General features: G+C 46.4%; 1 protein-coding gene across 4 annotated transcripts in view; it reads left to right on the top strand.

Annotated features, from left to right (window-relative positions):
* Positions 1–24,808, top strand: part of RCC2 (regulator of chromosome condensation 2) — a 48,374-nt gene extending 23,566 nt beyond the window's left edge. For all 4 annotated transcript variants that reach the window (XM_074306094.1, XM_074306095.1, XM_074306097.1 and 1 more), the window contains 7 exons: positions 3,168–3,282; positions 5,113–5,279; positions 7,150–7,330; positions 8,532–8,637; positions 10,736–10,808; positions 19,274–19,351; positions 22,083–24,808. In XM_074306094.1, coding sequence (XP_074162195.1) covers positions 3,168–3,282; positions 5,113–5,279; positions 7,150–7,330; positions 8,532–8,637; positions 10,736–10,808; positions 19,274–19,351; positions 22,083–22,190 — 828 coding nt within the window. In that variant the 3' untranslated portion in view covers positions 22,191–24,808. The remainder of the gene's footprint in view (positions 1–3,167; positions 3,283–5,112; positions 5,280–7,149; positions 7,331–8,531; positions 8,638–10,735; positions 10,809–19,273; positions 19,352–22,082) is intronic.
* The last annotated feature ends 578 nt before the right edge of the window (positions 24,809–25,386 follow it).

Genomic DNA, 25,386 nt, shown 5'->3' on the forward strand with positions numbered 1-25,386 from the left:
AGGCAGCTAGCTGGCAGAAGGGATGGAAGGCTGCCCCTTAAACAAGGTGGCCCTGGGTTCAGGTCTGCCTCTGATAATTTGCTGACCTGGTCCCTGGGGACAAGATATCCCAGTGTAAGCTGCAGAGGGTGTTTGAGTTCCCTATCCCACTGTAAATCCCCAGTGGAGTCCTTTTTTCTCCTTTCCCAGTTCTTGAGACCTGGGGTGTGAGCATTCTCTCCACCTGTGTCCTCAGGAGCCATCCCATGTTGTGTAACTCGGGGCTATATAGTCCAGGCTTTCTCACCATAAGGATTTAAGCCCGCTGCTTGAAGCCTTCCTCTTTGCTATAGCTATGTGTGACTTAGAGAGCTTGAGCGAGTCTCTCCTCCTTTGGAACCCAGAGTCCCTTTTGTGGACTTGGGTGGCCCATGAGCGCTGCTGCCCTTAGTCTGTGGGCCCTGGAGCCTCACGCACGCCAGTACTCTAGCACAGCTAATAGGCACATGCAGCCGGTTCCTGCTTCTGCCCCTGGACCTTGGGAGGCAATGGTGGTCCATGAATTGCACTGTGTACAGGCCTGGGAATCTTGGCTTCCGAAGGGAAGGCCTTGCCTGGTTTCCCTGTGGATCCTCACCTCCTTTTAGATCGTTTTGACCTTACATCATTGTCTGTCCCTGGGGCTTCCTGAAGAGAGAGGTACCTGAGGATGCTTCTTTAACCTCAGAACCATAAGGTGGGAAATGCACCTCCTTTTTGTCTCTTTTCTCCATGTAGACGGCTAAGGTGGGCTCTTGGGAGTAGCCAGGACTATTGTCAAGGTGACCCTCTTATCATCATGGACTTTAGGATTGGCGGTTTCCCCTGAGCTATGGTTTCCTCTTTACTATTCAACTGTTCCCCTTCTGTTCTGGTGTTCCTGTGTGCATGCAAGTCCTACAGGTTGCCGAGGAGGAGAAGGAGATTTTTATTTTTAAATTAAAAAGCAATTGTTTGGCAGCCCCTTTGCCTTGTTTTTAAAATTGGTCAAGAAACCATTCACTGAGCCTCTGCAAAGTGCCCATTTCATTGATAGGAATGTAGAGCCATTTGTGATATGGTCCTGTACACAAGCAGCTTAAAGTCAAATTGGAAAGAAAAACAGCATACAGATAAAAATAAAACCTTTTTTTTATAACTTATGGTTATGTAGCATTTTCCTTTCCTTAAAAACCACCCTTTTGCACTAGGTAGTGTAAATGTTATGCACATTTTGCAGATGAAGATTGTAGTGCTCACTGAGGTCGCTGGAGGAACTATCACAACTGGGGCTCCAAAGTCCCATTAGATAATGCTGGCATACTATGTTGGCCCATCCTCCATGCCTACTGAGTAGCGCATATAGGGAAGGGATAAAGGACAGGAGCTATTGATGTTGTTTTTTTGAATCTAGAAAAGTTAAAAACTATCTGAGGGAAAATAGTATTAAGTGGGGGAGGGGAGTTAAATCTTCCCAAGTTCATCTTTGGATCAGTTTGAAGATAATTTCTGCAGTGGTCTTTTTTCCTTTTCAACAATATTTTATTTTTCCAAAATTTTTTTCTCCTTCCGCTACCTCCTCCAGATAGCAAGCAGTCTGATATATGCAGCCATTTAAAGCATATTTCTATATTAGTAGTATTGTGAAAAAAAGAAAAAGCAAATAAAAAAAAAAGGTAGAAATAGCATGCTTTGATACGCATCAGTCTCCATGAGTCTTTCACTGGATATGTATGGCATTTTCCAGGCAAAGTCTATTAGAATTGTCTTGGACTGCTGTACTGCTGAGAAGAGCTAAGTCTTATCATAGTTGCTCATCACACAGTGTATTATGTAACAGTATGTTCTCTTGGTTCTGCTAGCTTCACTTAGCATCAGTTCATATAAGCCTCTTGAGGCCTTTCTGAAACTGTTCTGCTGATCTTTCCTTATAGAACAATAATATTCCATAGCATTCATACACCATAACTTACTTAATTATTCCCTGACTTATGGGCATCCATTTAGTTTCCAGTTTCTTGCCACTACAAAAGGAGTTGTTACAAACATTTTTGCACACGTGGGTCCTTTTCCCTTTTTTATGATCTCTGGAATACAAATCTAGTCGCCACACTAGAAAAGTTTATTTTTGGATGCATCTTAGCCCTTCTACTCTGGATTATAAACTGCTTGAAAGCAGATCTAAGGACATTGTGTGGTTAATAGATATTTAATAAATTTTGGTTGCATTCCACTGCATTTTCAACCAGTTGCTTTTAATTTACCTCCCTGGGCAATCTGATGCCCCTTCTCTTTGGTTGTCAGTTAGTCATTTTCTAGCTTCTTTTTCAGAGGGATTTTCATATCCTGGAGTAATAAACAGCAGGGAGAACTATTGATTTCTTCCAGATACCACACAGTTGATACCAGAAAATTCAAAGGTAGTGGCTTTAGGCCTATTCTTCCTCCCATTCTTTGCCCACTAAAAGGTACCATTTTATTCCTCATTAGTGCTACAGTGGCTAAAAGACAAGATCAAGCTGGAAGAGTCTTGCAAAAGCTTTTTGGGTGACACATTTAAATCCAAGGGCTAAAGCAGTGGGTGTTTTTCTTTTAATTTCCTGTGCATTTCACCTAGTTATTTTATCTTTCTGTTCTTCTGTGATCATGTTATTTAGTTCCTCTTCTTTCTTCCTAAAGGCCTTTTCTTTTTTTTGTATTCTCCTGACCTCTTTCACAAAGAATAGTTGAGCCCATTAAGTTCCCTTGATGTCCTTGTAAATTTTTCATGCTCCATTGCAAAAGGATGAGCAGGGGTTGGTTTATTTTGTTAGTCATCTTTTTTTCCCCCTTTCCCTTCCCCAACTTCTCTCTTCTCTGTCCTCCTTTCCTTTCATTCTTCCTTTTCCCCTCTCCTCTTCTCCTCCTTTAGTTTCTCTTTGTGTCTCTTTTTTCTCTCCCCTCTTCCCTTTTTCTCTTCCTCTGTTTCTCTTTTTCTGTGTCTATCACCTTTTTTCTCCCTCCTCTTCCTTTTTCCTTTTTAGTTCCTTTCCTTTCTTCCTTCATCCTTCTATTTCCCTTTCTTTCCCATTCTCTTTCCTTCTCTCACTTTCTTTCTTCCTCTTCTCTTTCCTGCCTATTCCTTTTCTCTTTTAATTTTAAAACATTACTATTGTTTTTTTTCTTTTTAGATAATGTACAATGGCCAGCCAATTACCAAAATGGCTTGTGGGGCTGAGTTCAGCATGATAATGGACTGCAAAGGAAACCTGTACTCCTTTGGGTGCCCTGAATATGGTCAGCTGGGTATGGCAACCTATTCTTGTTAAAAGCTTCTGTTATTTCAACTGCACATTGTACACCAGAATTCAGTAGAGGCTAAACATACATGTTTTCAAAGTGTGGTCCATTGATCTTAGATAATAGCTGGTCACGACTAAGTAATTGTAAACTTTCACCAGAATGTGAAACATGGAGGGTGGAGCTCTCCCTGTAGCCACAAGTCACAACTGGGCAGGGGAGTGATTTTCTGTAGTCCTCCATCACTCATAACCCATTGTATTTTTCACCCTCACCAGGAAAGGAAAATTAGGAACCCGAGCTCAGAGTTAGGAAGGAGATACCTGGGCATTTTCCTTTCTTTCTCATTCTTTTCAGTTATTCAGTTGTCTTCTACTACACTAGCCAGGACATTTTTTTCATTCCAAAATCCTCCCCCCACTGAAAAGACTCAAAACATCACTTTCCCACAGGGCTCAGAATGATCACTTGTCCTCCACGCACCAGGCCGTAGCTCTGCTGTCTCTATCATTCTAACGTAACCATCCTGGGCAGTTGTTGATCAGGCCCTAGATCTTCAGCTCCCCAAACTGTGGAGGAATGTGGAACTACACTCATCCCAACACCAGGCAGAAATGAGCAATAAAAGGGAATTGTATTGTATTGGAAGGGGATTCTTAGTAATAAAAAGATCACCCAGGAGACTCCTTCATCTTTCATCTAATGATATGTTTAGAGCTTGGTCAAAATAAGTATGTTTTCCTGCCCTCTGTAAACATGACACCGAGGAAGATTTGTCTCTACTTTCATTCCAAACAAAAGCCTTCATTCAATATGAAGTCCACAAAGTACATGGAGAGCTTTAGGGCTGGAGGGGAGGGAGGGTCCACAGAGTATATGGAGAGCTTTAGGGCTGGGGATTCACAGAATACATGGGAGCTTTTGGGCTAGGAGGGGTCCACTGAGTATGTGGAGAGTTCTGGGGCTGGGGATCCACAGAGTATATGGGAGAGAGCTTTAGGGCTGGGGGGGAAGGTCCACAAAGTATATGGAGAGTTCTAGGGCTGGGAGTGGGGAGAAAGGAGGAAGTAGGATAAGATGAGACTTGGTCCGTACCATACAAAACAGTAATAGGCATATAGTGATAATTGCCACCTTAGGCCTGTGGGGAGGGCTTGTTCTCATGGAGACCAAAGAAGTGTCTTTTGAGCTGAACTTGTGAGAATCCTTTGAAATTCAAGCAAAGAGGAAAGACAGAAAAAATAAGAATATAATTCCATGGGAAGCATGAGGAAGGCACTAAACAGCCAGGGCATGTTATTGAAGGGGAGCAGTAAGCTCTCCTAGAAAGCTGTTGTCACCACCTAGACCCTGAGATAGAGACTGGACTGAGATGGCCTTGGGCTAGAGAAACAAACAGGGCCCAAGATTAGGGAGCACAGGGCTGCCTATATGACCGGACTGGATAGAGATATAGAAGAAACAAAATTGCATGGTAACAATTGATTTTCCTCCAGTACAAACTAATTTGTGTGGTCACCTACTCTATCAACAATGTCCTGACCCTCCAAGCTTATTCTGAACTACTTGGGGGTTCCAAGCAGGCTCACTTTGCCTTCATTGGCCAAATCGGGTCAGCCAGTCAGTCTGCAGACATTATGAAATCCTTTGGATCAGGTCCTGGGATCAGAGAAGGGAGGGGTTCCTGCCCTCAGGGAGCTGAGAGTCAGGCAGGCCCCTGGAGACCCAGACACCTGCCTCTCCCCAGCCCAGTGAGGCTGCTCGTCTCCGGTTCTTGATGAATAAGTGGGCCGTGGTCATTCTGCTTTTAAATCTTGGCTTTCTGCTTGGTGACAGGACACAATTCTGACGGGAAGTTCATTGCCCGGGCTCAGAGGATAGAATATGACTGTGAGCTGGTCCCCCGCAGAGTAGCCATCTTCATTGAAAAGACCAAGGATGGACAGATTTTGCCCGTCCCCAACGTGGTGGTCCGAGATGTTGCCTGTGGCACCAATCACACGGTAAGGGTGCGCCTTTGGTGGCTCTGTGTGTCGGGGGCATTTTTGGTGTCCTCACCGTGGGAAAGAGGAGAAGTGAGTGAGGGTAGCCCATTACTGTAAGGAGCGAGCCCACGGGGTTGGGGTGGTCCAAGGAGCCCACGGCCGTGAGCTCGTCAGGTGGCCAGCACAGTCTCTGGGCCCTCTGGGTCTGCAGGAAAGGCATCTTGGATCATGAGGTTCAACTTCCCCTCAGGAGATGGAGAGAGAGGCCGATGAAATCATTTGTAAGTGGCAAAGTTGGGGTTTTTACCTTGACCCCTTCTGGAGTCCAAGTGCAGTTTTCTTTGCATTGTGTCGTACTGGGGCATGTGGGGTCAGTGTTTGGGATTCCCAAAACAACTTTGCTGTGCAGCTCCTTGGGACTTAGCGTGAGACTGGATCGGTCCCGGTTCAGAGCTGGAGGAGAGTCGGGGGCAGTGAGTATAGAAGGAAGATAGTAGAGCTGAACATACCACAGAAAACACTGCTCAGCTGCCTCTAGGAGAGATCGCTGCAGGTACAGAGAAGTCAGTGCCTTGTCTCAGGCACCAAGACGCTAAGACCCAGGCCAAGTTCAAGGCCGGGCCCCTGCCTCCCAGTCTGACATGGTTTCTACTCTCTCCCCCATGACTCTTTCCTCCGGCCCAGACATCCTGCACTGGGACTGGTTCAGATTTGCATCAAGTCCCAAGGAGCTCCATGGCCAATCTTGCCATAAATGAGTGGAAATTAATCCTGTTATCCACCAAATCGTTACATATGGCGGAATATTTTTGCATAATTATGCATGGTGCCTGCATATTTTTATATTGACTATTTTAGGGGAGAATACCTGCTGTTATGGACAGTTTTCCCTAAACCAACCCTTCCATATTCATAAAGTATAGAGCATCATGGGCTTGGGTAATGTTCATACTTAATGAGCTGTGTCATCAGCTGATCAGCAGGCACTTAAGAAGCGCCTAATAAGGGTGCTGTGTAAAGAACAAGAATGGAACAGTCCCCCCTCTCTGGGGAAAGCACTGAGGACCGTGTAAGGACGGGCAGCCTCTGGCAGCTGGCCTTGGAGCCTCTTGTCCTGCCTGCCTTGTGTGGGGCTCTGGCTGGATCACTTCTTGTCCTGCTGCAGGCATGGGGACATGCTGAGGTTTCCACGGGCTCCTAGCTCTGGAAATTACACAACTGCTTTGTCCTCCTTAGGCTGCATTAGGCGGAGGTTGATTGATTTTTTAAAAATAGGCCTTATTGGGTAGTTTTTGCTTTGCATCACCTGAATTCTCTCTTTCTCCCTCCCTCTCCCCTCCATTTCCTTCCCGAGCACAATTGATCTGTAGATTGATACCTGATTACTGGTAACATATAACACTGGTGATAGGACAGTCTTTCTAGGAAGAGGTTAACTACAAAGAAAGGGTGTGTGTGTGTGTGTGTGTGTGTGTGTGTGTGTGTGTGTGTGTGTGTGTGTGTGTGTGTGTGTGTGTAGAAGGATCCCTAGAGTTTTGGCCTTGTTCCGTTTCTTTGCGCTTTCTGCAGTTTAATCAATATTGTGATATGAATTGAATGAGTTACTTTGCTGTCTGGAGACATAAGCCTCTTGCTTTCAGATAGGGGAAGGGAAAAGCATGTGACTTTAAACAATTAAGATGAGAGCAGGAAAGTTGGCAGAGAAAGGTGTCTTGGGTTCCCAGGGCCTGTGTCTCAGTTCCTGTCTCGGTTGCCATTCTCCACCCGCGGTCTCTCTTCCGGCCCTTCGCTGACTTACCTGGAGCTCCAGATCCCTTTGGGAGCTCGCCCCATCCCGTACCGGTGGGCTTCTAACTTGAGTTTTCGGTTCTCTCCTCTCTGTATACAGCTGGTTCTAGACTCTCAGAAACGTGTCTTCTCCTGGGGCTTTGGAGGCTACGGCCGGCTGGGCCACGCAGAGCAGAAGGACGAGATGGTCCCTCGCCTAGTGAAGCTCTTTGACTTCCCAGGGCGTGGGGCAGCACAAATCTATGCTGGCTACACCTGTTCCTTTGCCGTCAGTGAAGTGGGTTAGTGGATATTCTTCCTGATTTTAACTCTGGGTTTTGAAGGTATTAAAAACAAGATAATTTTCCCTTTGATAATCCAGTGCTCCTGCAGGGGGACAGGAAGAGATATTTTCCATTTTCACTTAATAGTTGTTGTTTTTTTTTCCCCAATTACATGTAAAGATAGTTTTCAACACTCATTTTTGAAAGATTTTTGAGTTCTAATTTTTTTTCCTACCTTCCCTCCCTGCTGCCCAAGAGCGAGTAATCCATTATAGGCTATATAGGCGCACTCATATTAAACATATTTCCATTAGGTTTTGCATTTTCAATGTCCCGGAAGTTACTTTGCTTCCATTCTTATGTTTGTCTAAAACAGGTTAACTGCTACATGGTATATTCAGAGCTGGCCTAGATAGAAAGGCAGGACACATGAACGTAGGCCCTGCTTTCTTGTTACACAGGGGTCTTAGAACACACAATGTAAGGGTTGGGAGAAGGGCCTGCTCTTAGAACAGTTGGTCAGACCTGGAAGGGGCTTAGAACAGAGCGTCAGGAAAGGCCCCTAGAACACAGAAGGTCCCTCAACTCTCTGACATTGTATATTCCCTGAAAGGTGCAGATAGGTATTGTTGTAATAGTTTTCCATGCCAAAGAAATCACAGATCTTGTTCCCATTCGTTATTCTTTTTCTAATGGAATCCATTCCTTTTTTTTTTTCCTCAATAATATTTCATTTTTCCAATTACATATAGATAATTTTCAATGTTCACTTTTTGTAAGATTTTGAGTTCAGATTTTTCTCTCTCCAAGATAGCAAAAAAATCTGATAATAGCTTATACGCATGCAATCGTTGGAAACATTTCCATATTTCTAATGTAACCCATTCTTTTTCTCCTGGTAGTAGTGCCAGGTCTGCTCTCCTCATTGGATGACTCCTTTGGATTAATTAGTTCAGAGCTTTTTATTTACTGCCCACTGTGTGCCCCACGCTAAGCATTTAGTAGACAAAGAAAGGCAAGAACAGTCCTGGCCCTAATGTACCTTATCATCTGCTGATGGGGCGGGCGACTTGTACAGAACTAGATTGTGCAGAGTAGGCGGCAGGCACTTTGTAGTCCTAATTTCCCAGGATTGGACCATGGGGATTTTCTAGTTTTTCATATCCTTGAAAGAATTTTTCTTACCAAGATTCCTTAGGAGTTTTTGTGTTTTCTTTAGGTGGCCTGTTTTTTTGGGGTGCTACCAACACTTCTCGGGAGTCCACCATGTATCCCAAAGCTGTCCAGGACCTCTGTGGCTGGAAAATTAGAAGTTTAGCTTGTGGGTAAGTGACTGGTGGTACTCAAGGCAAAGTCCTCCTGTCCGGCAGCATACCAGAAGTGGTCCGTTCACTTGGGCTGGATGGGAAAGGCTGTGAAGTAGTAGTAAGAGGGTGTCTGCCGTGGGCATATCTACATAAGCTATATCTATATCTATGTATGTATGCATTTATTTGGTCCTCGCAACAATTCTGGGAGACAGGTAGGTAGCATTCCTATGTTGCAGATGAGGAAACAGAGGCAAACAGGTTAAAGTGACTTGTCTGGGGTCATTCAGCAGGTGTCTAAGGCTGGATTAGACCGAGCTGCCCAGTAAAGTTCTTGTCTTAATAAAGAAAGTCATGAAGGGTTTGATGCTTGAGCAAGGTTTTCTGTTTGTTCCTAGAAGTAAGTTGGGAGGCCCTGGAATAGTGACCTAGTGAAATCTGGTTTAGAAATTCTCTTTGACAGTATCATGTGAGGTGGGGAGGAACAGGGGACATTGAGGAAAATTTGGGGTGTGAGGTCTAGGCGAAGGTGCTGTTGGAGTAGACAGAGGGGATGATTGTGAGAAATTGGGTGGTGGTAAGACAAAAATAGAAATGATGTAGATGCAAGGGAGGAATCCAGAGGTGACACGACTGTGGTGCAGGAGCATGTGTAGGACTGAAGAATATATAGGGCTCAGATAAAGTCACTGAGGAAAATTTACAGCTGGAAGGGCCTTCAAAACTCAGGAGGTCAGAGCTGGGAGGGCCCCTAGAACCTGGAATGTCAGAGTGGGGAGGGCCCTTAGAACCCAGGAGGTCAGAGCTGGGAGGGCCCTTAGAACCCAGGAGGTCAGAGCTGGGAGGGCCCTTAGAACCCAGGAGGTCAGAGCTGGGAGGGCCCTTAGAACCCAGGAGGTCAGAGCTGGGAGGGCCCTTAGAACCCAGGAGGTCAGAGGTGGGAGGGCCCTTAGAACCCAGGAGGTCACAGCTGGGAGGGCCCTTAGAACCCAGGAGGTCAGAGCTGGGAGGGCCCCTAGAACCTGGAATGTCATAGTGGGGAGGGCCCTTAGAACCCAGGAGGTCAGAGCTGGGAGGGCCCTTAGAACCCAGGAGGTCAAGAACTGAAAACAAAACCTCAGAACCTGAAGTCTTAGGAGTCCTGGTTAGAGAGTAGGGCCTCAGACACATTTCTGTGGCACGTCTACATTGAAGAGAAATGGCACAGGAGATGCAGTAGGGGAGCCTGGAATGCCCACCCAGAGATCTCGTGGGCCCCAGCGAGCAAGGATCCTCTGAGCTGAGATACAGAATCAGAAGCAGGATGGTGTTAAGAACAAAGCAAATAAAGAAGTTCTTTGGTAGGGACTCAAAAATCAGAATACTTCTAGAAGATCCCTTCAAGGTCTTTTCTTGTGTGGTGGGAAGAATTGAGAATTCTGGGATTCAGGTTCAAATCCTGCTCTAACACTCATTAGCCATCAAGGCTAGACCTTTGACACCTCAATTTCCTTTTGATTTTGTACCATGAATATAAGTCACAATTACAAGTTGTTTGGCCTTTTTGGGTGTGTTTTGATCTTAGAGTAGAATTTATGGAATTTCCCTGTAGAAAATCAGGCTCTGGTCGTGCTTGTTGCACAGCTAGAATCCCAGCTTCTAGAAAGTTGGAAGGTGGTGGAGGCTCTTGAGCGGGGTAGTTGTGAGCCACAGCAGATTAAGCCAGTTGGGTGTCTGCAACAAGTCTGACCCCACTGTGGCGAGCCCCAAAGAGTCAGGGGTGCTTGGGTCCCTGCTGTGGGGTAGCTTGGTCCTGGGTAGAACAGAGGCTGTCCAAAGTTCTGGACTGATCAGCAAGCTGCCCTTCCTGCCTGATCTCGGGACAAAAAAGCCAAGACAGACAGAAAAAAGGAAATACAAAGGAAAGCGACTAGGAGGCGGCTTTTTTACATCTTAAATCTTTTCCTTTTTTCTTGGAACATTAGTTCCCGCTGTTGCTGATGATCTGAAATGCTGATTTGAAGCAGTGCTCTGGTCAGCATCACGGAGCCCACAGCTTGCAAGGACCCAGGATGGGGGTCAGGGCAGTGGAGGAGGCCCTCAGGCCAGCAGTGACCCCTTCTCTCTCTGTTTTCAGGAAGAGCAGTATTATTGTGGCTGCAGACGAGAGCACCATAAGCTGGGGCCCATCGCCAACCTTCGGCGAACTGGTAAGAAGGCAGCATCTTGGCTGATGTGAGGGGAGGGGAAGGGAAGGATCAAAGGCCCGGAGCAGCTGCTAGTCTAGAGGGCCACTCACCAGGCTTTCTGTCCAGCTTTCTGTGTCCCCCTGCAGTCAAATCCCCAGTTATCTCCATCTGTAAAACCAAGGGGCCATCCAAGATCCCTTCTTTGCAGTTCTCGTGTTCTAGTCTCCTTGGTCTCCCCATCTGTTCGATGTAAGTGTTTTCCCCAATTTTCTTGAAACCTTCATTCGTTTAGAGAATAGACGTTTACCGAAGGTTTGGATGTGCCCAGACTTGAGCCCGAGAGCTTTGAGGATCCTCGATGAAGGGCCTGGTCCCTCTGGAGCGTGGTTGTGATAAAACAAAGGCAGGTTAGCGAAGCAGGTGGAGTCTCAGACTTGGGAATACCAAGTTAACTCCCCAGCTCTGTTAGCATCTTTGTGTTCCTGGGTCTATACTTCAGGTTACTCCTTGATATAAAAAGTTCCCACTCCAGAACTTTCTCGTGCTTAGATCCTACAGATAAAGACCGGACACGGAGGACTGAAGTACAGAGTTCTCCTTTATATATTTCTGGATTTTATAGTCTTGGCTATTCGCCTCCAGGTCTATTCAGATATGGCCATGGGCTTCTTCTGGTGACTGTTCCTGTAAACACGGGTTGAGTTGGGATTTTCTAAAAATCAGTTCTCCCTAAACTCCATAAAAGATGTTTTTTTCTATGGCAAGGGACAGCTCCATGTCTCCCGTCTGTCTCACTGCCTATTTTCCCATGACAATTAGTGGGTTAGGATTTGTCTCCCTTTTAAAACAGAGCAAATAAATACCCTTTGGACTCTCACTTTTCCAGGCCCATCAAAGCCTTTTCAGATGCTGACGGCCCATAAGGACTAGTGGGGAAGGAGTCATTAGCAGATGTCACAAAGTGGTGGCCCTCGGCTCTCTCGGGAGCTCCCCCACTTTACTAAATTGGCTTGCGTTCTGTCTTCTCCATTTTTAGTCTCAATTACTCGAGTGATTAAGGCAGGGCTAATGGACCATCACTACCCTGATCGGGTCCCAGAGGGGCCCATGAATCAATTCCCTCCTCTGTCTATTTCCCTGGCGGCACAGGAACGGAGCACGGCCAAAATGAGACCTGGGTGCTCGCGCCTTGGCCTTGGAAGGTCGCTGCGACTGGTCCCCCGCATTTACAGGTGTGGAAACTGAGGCACGGCCAGTAGAACGTGGCTGAGCCGGCATTCAGACCCAAACTCCTCTGCTTTTCCCAGGGTACCATCGTCCTCCTGAGCCTGATACAAAGACAGTATGACACAGTGGTTAGTGCGGGACCTGGGTTAAGGCAGGTCTCTGATAGATTTGACCCAGGTTCGTGACCCAGGATCTGTGAACTTTTGATAAAACTGCGTTCTCTGTAACTGGTTTCCTTTTAATCTTTATTTTTATGCATTTAATAGCATTTTTCTGATGAGAATCCATGGGTTTTACTAAAGTTCCTAGGGAAAAAAACATGGTTGGGAAAACTGCTATAAAGGCTCCTAAGTTGCAGCCTAGCCTAGGCATCTGTAGACATTTGCATACCTGAAGCTTCCTATTTCGGCGAGTTAGTGGTTGGATTTAGAAGGGGAAGTAGAGGGAGAGTTGTCTTGTCTGACTCCCTCAGTGATTTTAATACTAATAATGGCCAGCACTATACACTCCGTGCTGTGTGCCGGACTCTGTGCTAAACAGTTTATAAATATTCTCTCTCTTGCTCCTCACAGCAACCCCAGAAAGTATTGTTAACCCCATTTTATAGATGAAGAAACTGAGGCAAGGAGCTTGCCCAGTACATGCTTATAAGTTAAGTGTCTGAGATCAGGTGCTTTGGGTTTCCCTGACTGTAGACTTGATTCTCAATCTGCTGAGCATTTTGAAAATGGGCTTTACATGCTATTTGTGGAACTATGAATAGAAAAATTGCACGTGTTTAACATATATTAGGGAGGGGGAAGGGGTAGGGGGGAGGAAGGGAATAAATTTAGAACAAGATTTTGTAAAGGTGAATGCTGAACATTATCCATGTATATATTTTGAAAATAAACTAATTAAAAAAAGAAAGAAGAAAAAGTGGGCTTTAAATGGTGGCCCATTTGTGGAAAGAAGGCCGAAAATTATCCATGTATATATTTTGAAAATAAAAAGCTAAAAAAAGAGAAAATGGGCTTTAAACAGTAGCCCTTCTGTGGAAAGGTTTCTCATCCTTGACTACTGCTTCTTGACTGAGAGATTTCTGAATCCCAGTGCCACCGCCTTTAAATTGGGGGTGAGCTTACTACTGGGACCTCCTGAGGCTTTGGGGTGGGCCTCAGCCCCTGAGCTGGGCCCCGGCGCTTTCCCCTACCAGTCATGTGCCTTACTCCTAGAAATGTGACCCTCTTTGTCTCCCTCTTATCTTCCCTCCACAATCAGAGCTGAAAGCACCTGAACCCCAGCAGCAGGGGAGGGCCCGCTGCAGCCTTGCTATCTGCTGAGCCCCCATCGGTGAGCTCCAGGCTCCTCCGTCTCCAAGCTTTCCATCCTGATTACTCTTATTTACTCAGGAGGAATACGAGCTGGGGATTCCCTCCTGTCAATCATTTAAGCACCTATTAAGCACTTAGTATGTACGGAGTTCTTGCCTGCCAGCTTAATGAGAAAGAGATTGTGTACATATATAGGTAGATAGTACATATAGGCAAATGAAAGTGATCTTAGGAGGTGGGACAGTAGCAGTTAGGTTTGGGGGATGGGGCCCAGGCAAGGCCGTTCTGCAGAAGATGGGATTTGAGTGGAGTCATAAAGGAGGCCAGAGAAGCTCTTGACCCCATTTGAAGGGTAGAAGAGAGGAAATGAAGAGAAAATCTGACCCAGTTTGATGTTTTCTTTCTCTTACTGAAACCCAGATGTTTCTGTAGGTCCTACTCAGAATTATAATTGCAAATAGAAATATAATTTACATTTATACAAAACACAGTTATTTTATTTTATATCATAAATATATAATAAAGTATTACAAAATAAATTGCTTATAAAATAAATTATAAAATATTATAATATAAATATTATAAAATGAATCATGAATAAAATAAATATAAAGCATTATAACATAAATTATAAAAAATACATACAATTGCAAGTATGAATTATAATTGCAAATATAAATTTGCAATTCTGAGGGAACTTTTTAGGGTAGCATTTAGAGGTAGTGGTAAGTTAACATAAAAACTATAAACCCAGAATGCAGATGGCAAAACCTCCTAGTGTGGGAGGGGGCAAGTTAGTTGGCAGCAGAACCACTTCTTATTTCTTGGCACCAGAGTGGTGTGGATAAAGAGCTAGCCTTGGAGCCGGAAGTCCTGAGTTCAAGTCCTATCTGACACAAAGTGTGCTTCTGTCACTCAAGAAGACTCTCACCCCGCACCCGTCACTTTAGGCTAGGGGTGGACAGAAAGAATTTTTAAAATAAAATTTTATGAAAAAAAAATTCATATCATAGGCTATACAAAAACAGGTGGCCGATTGGCCGGGGCCCTTAGGCAGTGTTTGCTGACATTTCTCTAGTCCAAGCAGCCCCAAGAACCCAATGCTTGGTGAGCATCCTAAAAACCGTGGGTAGCCTTATTTCAGCAAAATTGGGGTTCCTTTTTAATCCTATGTATCTTATGCATTTTAAAATGTTATTTGGAGAGGTCCCCAACACAGAATAGGTTAAAGACCCTAGGCCATTAGGTGGTATGGAAGATGCTGACCTGCGTGGGTGGGAGGGAGGGGAAGAGGTTTCCTTTTTTGGGAGCTCTCTGTGGCAGTGAGAGCCTTGATCTAGGCCCTTCCCTGTTTGTCCCAATAGCCAAACCTCTTGTCTGCTTCTGCTGCCTTCCCCTCTGCTCCTTCCTCGTGAAATGAGCCCCTTTTTTGAGTTGATGGAAAAATGACCCTTTGGAATTTTGTGATCATATCTCTGAAGGAGAAATGGTTTCTGGTTTCCCAGGGCCTCCATTAGCTTCTCTGCAATGGCAGGATGGCCCCAGCTTCTCTCTGGGGAGTCCCGGTCTGGTCTGAGTCCGATTCCGGAGCCACCTGTGCAGGTGCTTCTCTCTCCCTTCTCTGTTGGCAGCCATCATGGGGCCAGAGCTGTCAGGAGCCTCCTGTCTGTGTTACCCAGAGGCAGACATTGGACAGAGACTCCTCCAAGGCTCTCCTCCAGCGGCCTGGGCCTTGTCCCAATGTCCCGAGAGGCTCAGAGTCGCAGATAGCTGCAGTTCCACCTGTACCTGGAAAAAGGAATCCCCTCCATGAAATGTCTGTTAAACATAACCCAGCAGAACTTCAGTCACCCAGCCAAGGAGGAGGGGGACATGTTACTCACTGGGAGAGAGACAGACAGGAATGGAGATAGACGAGGAGAAAGGGGGAGAGGGACACCAAGAGACAGGGAAGGGGGAAAAACAGGGAAGGAGATAGAGCAAGCATTTAGTAAACACTTAACATGTGCCTGATTCTGCTGTGTTGAAGTACAAATAAAAACTAAATGAAGAAACTGAGAGTTCCTTAGGCAGAGACAGCATATTTTCTACGTATATGTGTTATTTTTTCATTAGTTTTTTTCTGGTTATACACTTATATTAACTTTTTAAAACGTATATTTATAAAACATGTTGGAAGAGAGAAATCAAAAACAAAATGGAAAAACCACTAAGAGAAAAAAAAACCCAAAGTGCAATGTATGTGTACATATTAATGCATCGTGTGCACATGGCCGCCCGTAGGCGTGTGGCTGTATGTCTCTGCTTTTCTGTAACACAGAACTCCACTGGTGCTGGCCATTCCCCTCTTGTCATAGCCGAGTCATGTGTTCTTCATCCACTTAGGTTTCTCTGTGTAGGCAGGAAGTAGATTGGTCTTTTTTCCAATAATGGTGAACCCCTCAGTGGGGAGGACTCTTTTCAGTCCCCTAGGTGTTCTCCCTCTGCTCCAACATTCAGCCTTCTAGACTCCCCTCCCCCTCTTTGTTCTGATGAGGAATGTCGAGGATTGTATGACCCTTCCTGGGCCCCACTCAGATCCCGGGCCTTGAGATCCTACTGTCTGTCCATTGCCCTCCCCAGCATTCCCAGCCACGTTTGTGGGTAATATTTCTATCCCAGATCCTCTCTCCCAGTCTGTGCTGATCCGTTTGCTGTCCATGCTCAGTCCTGCCCAAGGCCGTGCCCTTCCTTTGAGCCCAATAGTTAACAATCTCTGAGCTTTCTCCAAATATGACTCAGAATTCCCTCCCAAACCTTCCCCAGACAATTGGGGTTAAGTGACTTGCTCAGGGTCACACAGCTAGGGAAGGTTTGGTGTCGGAGGCTGAATTTGAACTCCGTCCACGGGCCATCTAGTTCCCCAGAAGCATGTTTTGTTTAATCCTTTCTGAATGATCACCGATAATTTAAAATTTTATATGTGTTTGTATAGATAGACATAGATATCTAAATTTAAGTAATTCTAGATAAAAGGGGATATTCCCATGTATAGAAGAATAAAAGGAGAACCTTGTATATGAAACTGCTTTCTGTGTCTCTATTTCTGTCTCTTTCTGTCTTATTCTTTCTCTGTCTCTTTCTCCCTCTCTGTGTCTCTCCTCTATTTTTGTCTTTCTCATAGCCTTAACCTCCTCCTAAATATTCAGAAGGGGGTTTCCGATTGGTCCTCTGGAATTGTGGATCTCTTAGTAATGAGACGAGCCTTTCTATTATTATTTTGATCGAGCCTCACATTTTTGGCAGTTTTTTCTTTGTCTTGTTAATATCTTAGCAGTTTTTCTGCTGGTTCTAGTCGGTTCACTAATGCTGTTTCAATTCATACAGGAACCCCAGGGCAAGATTATTCCATCCCAGTCACACACCACAATTTGTCCCTTTTTCTCAGTTAACACTCAGTTCTTTTTGGTACTACACAGAGAAGGGCTGCAGATTTTCTCGTCCATGTGGGTCTTTGCCCTTGACCTCTGTTAGACTGGCAGGGTGAGGGCCAGGACTGCTGCGTCACAGTGCCCGTAATTTGATAACTCTGCCTCGTTTCCACTCGAGTTCCAGAGTGGCAGTTTGAGTGGTTTTCACATAGTCCCTCTAGCATTTCCCTTTTTCCAGTTATCACCCATATCTCACATTTCACGTTCATGTGCACGGGCTGACTCTTGTCTCTCCTGGAGGCTGCCCTTTTCTCAGGGCACTGGAAGAAATGGGGGATCTGAACAGAGAGCGTCCTGTGAACCCTGTTTCTGCTCCTCCTCGGCCTGGGCGACATGGGGCAGGGCAGGTCACGTCCCTGGGCCTCAGGTCCCCTTGGCCAGCAGGATGGGGGCAGCTGGGTGACTGAGGGCATGGCACTTCCCTGTCTCTTGGGTGCCTCACCTGTAAGGTGAGGGGTTTAGCCCTGGCTAACTGACTCCATTTATTTCTCCTAAAAGAAGGAGCTTGGATTCTTGTTTCCATAAAGATCTCTCATAGAATCAGGATGTTCTGAGTTTGAATCCAGCCTCAGGCGATCCCCAGATATGTGACCCTCAGCCAGTCACAATAATCACACCCATCTTCTGGGTTGTTTATGAAGTTTAAGTGACGTGCTTGCCAAATAGTTGGCGCTTAATAAGTGCTTGTTTTCTTTCTGTCATTCATCTTACCATAAGAGCTCTCCTGGCTTTTTGAGCACCTGCTTCTCCATGGTTTTAGTACTTGCTTCTTCAGTGGTCTGCGCCTGCCCCGGCTCTCCTGAATTTCCCCTGAAGTGGCCTGTCAGAAGTCCCCGCTGCTCTAGTTGTATTTGTGTGTTCTTTTGGGCTGCAGCATCTATTTCTAGGGGCAGAGACCCGGTCCCCTTCCTGCTCATTTCTCTGTCTCCAGTGCCAGGCACATGGCCCGGAATACACATCATGTGAGCTTCATTATGGTTTCATTTGAATTGTAAGTGCCCGTTCCATGCTGATCACGTCCTTCCTTCTGCGGGTTAAATGAGCCTCTTGGTTCAGGAGAGTGAATGCAGGTTCTATATGGAACACCGCCCTAGGCCCGGGGAGGGACACAGATTGGATTGAATGGCAGAGGGCCTGACTGAGAGAGAATTCCGGATCTGGGGCTGGACAGGGAGGCCCGAAAGAATGGGCAGGTGATGATGTCACACAAAACGGACTAGTAGATGGACATCTTTTGGGGGATGTGATGTCCAGAAAGGGGAAGATCACGGCTGGGAACTAGTGCAGGATTTGACTTGATTTATACTTAGAAAAAAGGATATTCGTGAAGACTGTTCATGTTATTCTTTCTGAATTAGCCTTTGGGCACATTTGTAAATGTCACATTGTTGTGAGAGGGGCAGTTACCCAAACTAGGATAGTCTGAGGGTGGTGAGTATCAGGGTCCCGGGGAAAGAGAAAGGAGGATCCGGAAAGGGGGAGAGAAGGAAAAGAAAAAAGAGGCAGTCAGAAAGGAGGGGAGAGGGAGAGGAACAAAAGCACTCCGTCTTGGGCTGGCGACGGACTCCAGGGAAGAAGGCTGTCCCTGACCCTGCTGGGTGATTGGGGCTGTTGGCATAAATCCCACCTCCTATAGCCATTCCAGCCTTAGAACTATGGGAGTCTGGGAGCTGAGAGGCCTTGGACTCTGTCTAAACTTGAAGGCATGGTCATTTCTGGTGTCAGCGGGTTTAACTCTGGGGTGTGGGGAGCGAGTCGGAGTAATTTGTGAAGCACTCCCCCAAGCTGGAACCTGGTCCAGGTCAAGCCAGGGCCGAAAGTTGGATATTGAGCTTGCTTTTCTAAGAACTATGGGGCAGGAATCTATCATTATTTAGATTCGGTCTGCAGGGTCCCCACTCACCCAAGATGTCCTTTTGACATCCTGGTATTTTTCAGTTTAAGAATTCACCATCAATTGTCTACGATTCTGGTGGGTCGGGACTCGGTGTGGTACAATAAGTTGGCCCGGAGTCTGGGTTCTAGTCTAATGTTTCCCGGTTGTGTGGTTTTAGGCTCTCAGAAGCAAGTTGCCCTCATTTCAATAGCTTCTTGACCTCTCCTTTTCTACATCCTGGTCCCTTTGGACCATCGGTTGGAAGCCTTGGGGGGGAAGGGGTCCCGTGTCTGAATCACTTTGGGATTGAAACACAAGACTGTTTAGGCCAGCGAGCTTGGACTTCTATGTTACAAAGAGCCCTGGCCTCACAACAGCCTTTGGAGCCTGATTGTGTCTTCCCTTGAGAGATCTGGGGTTCGATGAAGTGCTTAAGGGCACAGCGTTGGTGACACTGCTCTGTCTCTTTGTACCTCTCCATGAGCTGTGGGAGGGAAGCTCCCGAGGGGCTGGGGCTGCCTCCCCTGCCCTTCCAGGAGCTGGCATGGGCCTTCATCGCAGCATTCACAAATCCCTCCTTTGTTTCTTTTGCTTCTCCAGGGCTATGGTGATCACAAACCCAAGTCTTCCACTGCGGCCCAAGAAGTGAAAACTCTGGATGGCATTTACACAGAGCAGGTGAGTGGGGCGAGCCCCGACCCGGACAGAGGCTCCTCCAGGGCTGCCCCTTCTGGCTTTTCTGCCGCTTCTCGTCCAGGCGAGGTTTCCATGTGGCAGGCATGGTTTTGAACGGACACTCCCAAGAGGACGGGTCATGGGATCATGGGAAAGTGCGCCCGTGAGCGCCAGAATGGAGAGAGGCCTTGTGGGAGAGCAATATGCACTGGAGAGTTTTCCAAGATCCGTACAATCTCATCATCCCGTTGTTCATTTTATAGCTTCGTACTTTCTAGCGTGGATCAGGCACTGGACTGGAAATTGGGAGGACTGAGTTGAGCTCTCACCTCAGTTACTCACTGTGCGACCCTAGACAAGTCACTTCTCCTGAGCCACTTCATTCTTAAAATTCAGGGGTTGTACCTCCCCGTTAGTTCCCTGCCCCTCAGCCTCCGTGGTCCTGAGTCACTTTGCCGGTCTTGACCTCCTTTTTCCCCCTAGTAGAGTGAAGCTGGACTTGCTAGGCTTGAAAGTCCCTTCCAGCTATTTAGGATTCTATGAATGGGGAGAAGTGTGGAGTTAAAAGACTTCAGTTTAAATCCTGAGTGACTTGGTTCCCCTTTGTGTAGGGAAAGCAGTTTGGACCAAATGACTCAGGGTCCCTTCCCATGCGCCTGTGATCTCTGCAGGACCAGGATCCTGCTCTGCTTGGATTGGGATATCCTGATCCCTGCCCAAGCCCCATTGAGAAAAGAAAATGTTGGCTCACGCGAGTGGGAGGTTACTGTCCTCCCCAAGAAGCATTTGCTTATGCTCCCTCCCCCTTCCTCCTCCCAGAGGCAGAGTGCTCCCTCATCTTTCACACACTCCCAGTATGAATATGGGAGCCGTTAGTGCAGCCACTCAGTGGAACGAAGGCAGCGTGGGGCAGATGGGGAGGCTCATCCCCGAGCTGTGACATTAACCAGCCTGGCAGAGCTGGATGCAAATGAGCCCCCACTGGAACAGGGCGAACTTGATCTTGGGCACACAAACAAGGGGAGGGATGGATCATTGTGTCCCCGCTCCATCCGCGCAGATAGGGAAGGTGCTTGGAAGCATTCATTCTCTCACCCTCCATCTGTGGTTTCCTTTGGCCACCTGGTGAGATTTGAGATTAGCAGGGGGTGGATTCTGCAAGTTGTTTCTTGTAAGAAAGTTTCGGTGTTGGGGGGTGGGAGTGCTCCACTAGAAACCCGGGAGGTTCCCCACATGCCTCCCATGGACCATATGGAAGAGCCCTCAGATCCAGTGCAAGACCAAAGCCCAGGGAGGTTAAAGTATTTTCCCAGAGTCTCTAGCACATGGCCCAGCCTGGACTCAAACTTGGGTCCTATGAACCTGGGCTTAGTGTTCAAGAACTAGCCGGTGAGCAGATTCCCATCAGCTTCTAGATTGCAGGTAACCGAATCAAGAGCGTTTAAACACCAGTAGTGTCTTGCACCATTTTATGCCCGTAATTATTGCTTTGTTCACCAACTGGTATCATCCTAGTCAAAGTACGACAGTGCTCCGTGTTCCCGTGGTTTGACTCCTGTTACTACCTCTGGCTCTTTTCATAGGATCACAGATTTAAAGTGAGATGCCAGAGGGCCCTTAGAACATTTAGCATCACTCTCGCCCATGTCTTACGAAACCGAGGCCCATAGACTAGGATCTGAAAGTACAGAGTAGGAGCTGGATTTTATCCCACATCCATAGTGCCTTCAAGCATTGTCAGGAATTGAGCTTGGAAAGGCAGAGAACTATCTATCAAGGCTTAGCTCTGATGGTTGAACTTCTTAACATGGTAATTTTGGTCTGGCAGGGCCATTGGCTTCCTCCATTTTAGAGATGAGGAAATAATCAGATAGGAAGGCCCTTCCCAAGGTCACCTTGTCAGTAAGCACACAGTGAGACTGAGCAAACTGTGGCCTTCCCAAGTGCCGGTTGACGTTTCTATAAAATGGACAATGGGTCGGTGGGAAGGTAAAAGAAGGAGACTCAACTTCTCCCCTTAACAGTTACCACCAATATGCCCTGAAGCCAGGCGTTCACCTGGGGCCTCTTCTGGGGAGGAGGTGAGAGTAGTTGGTCTCTGGTTCTCTTTCATCTCCAAGGCTGCTCGTGGCTGCCTGCTTTACAGGTTTGTTTCAAGAGTACCCAAACTTGCTTTGTAAAGCAGGAAGCCCTGTGCTAGGTGATTATATCTCTGGGAGGGGTTATTTTTACCCAGAGTTTTATCCAGGGTTGGCCTTTGGATCACAGATGTAGAAATGGGGAAAAAGAACCTTCCGATCATCGTGGAACTCAGTGTGGTATTGGTTACACATCCCAGAGCAGCAACTGGATGACCTCCCTGGGCCTCAGTTACCTAGTCTTGGATTAGATGTTCTCTGAAGCCCTTTCTTTTTTCTTTTTTTTTCTTTTTTTAAATAATAACTTTATAATTTTCCAAAACACACGCAAAGATAGTTTTCAACATTGACTCTTGAAACGTCTGCTCTGGGCTTCCTTGAGAAAGAGAACTACCTCTAATTGGACTTTGTAATTTGCAGAGCACCTAACGAAACAAGCCTGTTTTCCCTTGTCTGATATCCGGACTCACTTCTCAACTGGGCAAACCAGAGCTGTAGCTCAAGTCTTTCGCCCCTCCCCCTCCCAGCGAGATTAGAGATCTGCCTACCTTGGTGTTGTCAGCATTGCTCATGTTCATTCCATTCTTTCTCCCCAGGTTGCCATGGGCTACTCACACTCCTTGGTGATCGCGAGGGACGAGAGTGAGACTGAAAAAGAAAAGCTAAAAAAACTCCCCGAGTATAATCCTCGCACCCTCTCCTGATGCCGGGGGCCGCGAGGCTGCTGGCGGGCTCTCCAGGCCCCTGCAGGCAGCTGTCATTTCCAATGTGCACTGGGACACAAAGAAGGCAGATGAGAAGAGGTTACATACAGCGAAAAGGTGGCCCGAAGCTCCTATTTGTTAGTCTTCCCGAGGTTCCGTTTTATAAGCAAATTCAACGTTTACTACCTTTTTACTGTACGATTTCCAAAGCGTTTCTCGCTCCCTTTCTCTTTCTCCCTTCCCCTACCCCAGATGTTTAATTAAAATATTTGCTCGTAGTTGACGAGTTAGCATTCCTATGAAAATGGCAGGAACTTTTGAGCCTTGGTTTGGGTTTATTTCAATTTGTTGCTTTGCCTTGGGCGGGAAGGGGAGGGGAAGTGTTGCTTTTTGTTCATTTTATATACATGTTTTTGTTTTTCCACGAGTCCCTTCTGTGTCATTTTCAGTTGTGTCATGAAGATGGGGTTAGAATCTCTGGCTGGTGAGAATTCTCTTCCCATCCGTGGGGTCAAGGTGACTTGGTGAAGATATTTCACCCGAGGTCAGCCTTTGTCCTTGGGAACAAGTGTCTTATGTTGAAAGTTTTCAGTGTTGCCCTTTTCCAGCTTCCTCTGTTCTCCTTTGGCCCACCTTTGTTTTTTTGTTTTTTTTTTTGCTTTAGTTTTATAATGGAAACTATTTTAAGATCTGTGTGTATCTGTTTGTCCCTTGTCTTTACTTCTGATCAAAACCAATGAATAAGGACAGACTTTCATGTTAGACTTAGGTCTCTCTCCCCACCCTCACCCCCCAAGAGATTTCCCATGGAGCATCAGTGATCCTTGAAGGAGGAGCTGTCTGTCTGAGAGGCAGAGAGGTCTTTTCTTTCCCCTTTCAAGTTTCAGCTTTATGGGACCCCTTGGTGATCAAGGCCTGGTTGCAAATATTTACCCTTGGAAACTGGTCCGTTGGTGGTGCAGAGGGAATTGATTAGTGATGGATCGAGCCTTTGTGCCTTGTCGGTGAATCTGGGCGTGGGTTTCCTGTGCCCTGATGTCTTGTTTCTGAGCAGTACAGACAGTCCTGAGACCGAGTACTCCGAGGTATATTTTTTGCTTAGTTCCAAATGGTGCCAATGGCTGAAAACCTTCCAGCATGTCAGAGCAGGAGTGCTTGCCTGTCCCCTGCCCACTGGCCTCAGGTTTCTTTTCTTACCATCCCCTGTTGTCCCATGTTGGGAGGGAAAAAAAAGTGGTGCCTTTCTATAGACCCCTGTTCCAATCCCACGCAGTTGAAATAGAGCGGCTCCCTCCTGCTCAGATGCCAGAGGCCACTGAGTTGGGGTGAGCACAGGTGTATCCGTGAGCATCTGTCCAATGTGCTGAAGTGGGCAGAGGGAGGCGGAGCTCATGACATTGGGAAAGCAAATTGTCGGGGGTCTTTTCTATGCTATTGTTACCAGTTATAGATTCTTTTAAAAATGTTAAAAATGCCAAAAATGTATCTTCATCCAGTTGTCTTGTTTTTTCCCCCCTGCCACCTTCTCTGGGCACCCTGTAAAATGATCTCTCCCTTTGTCGGATGCGAAGTCGAGTGCTTTGGCCTTCCTAAGGGTGGCAAATGATCAGGAGGGGGATCCCATGATTGTATAGACACATGCCGTGGAAAAATCTTTTCACCTCTGAAAAAGAGCTGGTCTTACAAATTCATCCTGGTGAGATTCTTTTGTTACATTAGGAGACAGAAGGGGAAGATGTTCCGGGGGTAGAAGAAGCACTTCTTATCAATTCTGCCATCTTGAGAACTTTATTCCCTAGATGTCCTCCTGACCTTGATTATTGATTATACATATGGAACCCCAGAACAGATCTTTTTGTGGGGTGGGAAGAAAAGATCAGACTCCTTGGAGGGGGGTGTCAGAGACATGGAGAGCCTTGCTTCCTTGTCGTGTGTTCACCAAGGGGGTTTGATTTTGAGAAACCAAGGTTAGATTTATTGGGTGCTCAGTTGGGGTTAAGGGGGTGGGGGAGGTGGGAAGGGAGGGACATTTATTCAGCAGAATGGGTACTGATTACAAGGTCCTCACCAGATAGATGATTGGGAGGGAGGGGGGTGGCAATGTTGGAATCTGCCAAGAGTGCAAATACAAATCTCCTAATTTCTGGTCATGATACCCATGATGCCAAAGGGACTGAAGCCAGAAAATCAGTGGGGGGAAGGGTAGAACTAGACCTTTTTGAGTGTCTGTTTCTCCACCCCCGTTTCCATTTTTGTATTGTGAAATGAGAATTTCCTAATTAGCAAAACTAAAGTTCTTTTATTAGAACAAGGGGTTTGAGGAGGGAAATAAACCAAAATGTCCTGTACCCCTTTTTTTCTCTGGGTCCGAGACTTTGTGAAGAGATGGAAAGTGACCAGAGATCCATCACAAATCATGTTTTCAAGTGGCTGTTCCCAACCCACCTCCTCTCCCCCAGGAGCCTGCTGCCAGGAGGCCTTGAATGCAGAGGGGGTAGTCTGGGGTAGGGTGGTGGGGTGGGCAAAAGAACTTTCCTTGTTTAGTGCTGGAATTTGTCTTTTTTATATATATATTTCTTGGAGTAAATGTTTTAAATAAATGACATCACTGTTTACTCCTTTCTGACTCCTTTCTTTGTCATTCAGTAGAAGTCCATTGAGGGCAGCAGCTCTTAACCCGGCCTGTGCTGTTTCAGTGTCATGGGTTTCTTTTTTAGCGCCATGAATTAGATGCATTGAAAAACATTCTGGATGGTCTATAAGCTTCATCATTCCATCACTTCATCACCCAAAGGGGTCCATGACACACACGAACGTGAAGAGCCAAGTTGGGGATTCATCTGCGCTCATCTGATCCAGGTTTCCTCCTGCCCTGGAGCCGCCTTGGAACCTGGGAGCAAAAGGGCTGATCCCTTCGAGGCCCCTCAGGAGATGGGATTGTCCCTCTGGGCTTAGAATGAGATTCCCGGAAATATAGAGTTCTCATGGGGTAGGGAGAGGTGCCTAAAACCAAGACCAGGTGGAAAGCTGGGATGGATGCTCAAGTCACTTGGAGGTCATCCAGAGGGGCACTTACTTCTCCGCACACTTAAGCCTCTTGGAATGCTTAAAATGCAATGTGCAAATTCCATAATGGACCGAGTAATCCCTAAGAAAATGCCATTCTTTGGTAAGTCTAGCATATTAGAGCCGTGAG

The sequence above is a fragment of the Sminthopsis crassicaudata genome, chromosome 3 (genome assembly GCF_048593235.1).
Source record: "Sminthopsis crassicaudata isolate SCR6 chromosome 3, ASM4859323v1, whole genome shotgun sequence".
Taxonomy (NCBI): domain Eukaryota; kingdom Metazoa; phylum Chordata; class Mammalia; order Dasyuromorphia; family Dasyuridae; genus Sminthopsis; species Sminthopsis crassicaudata.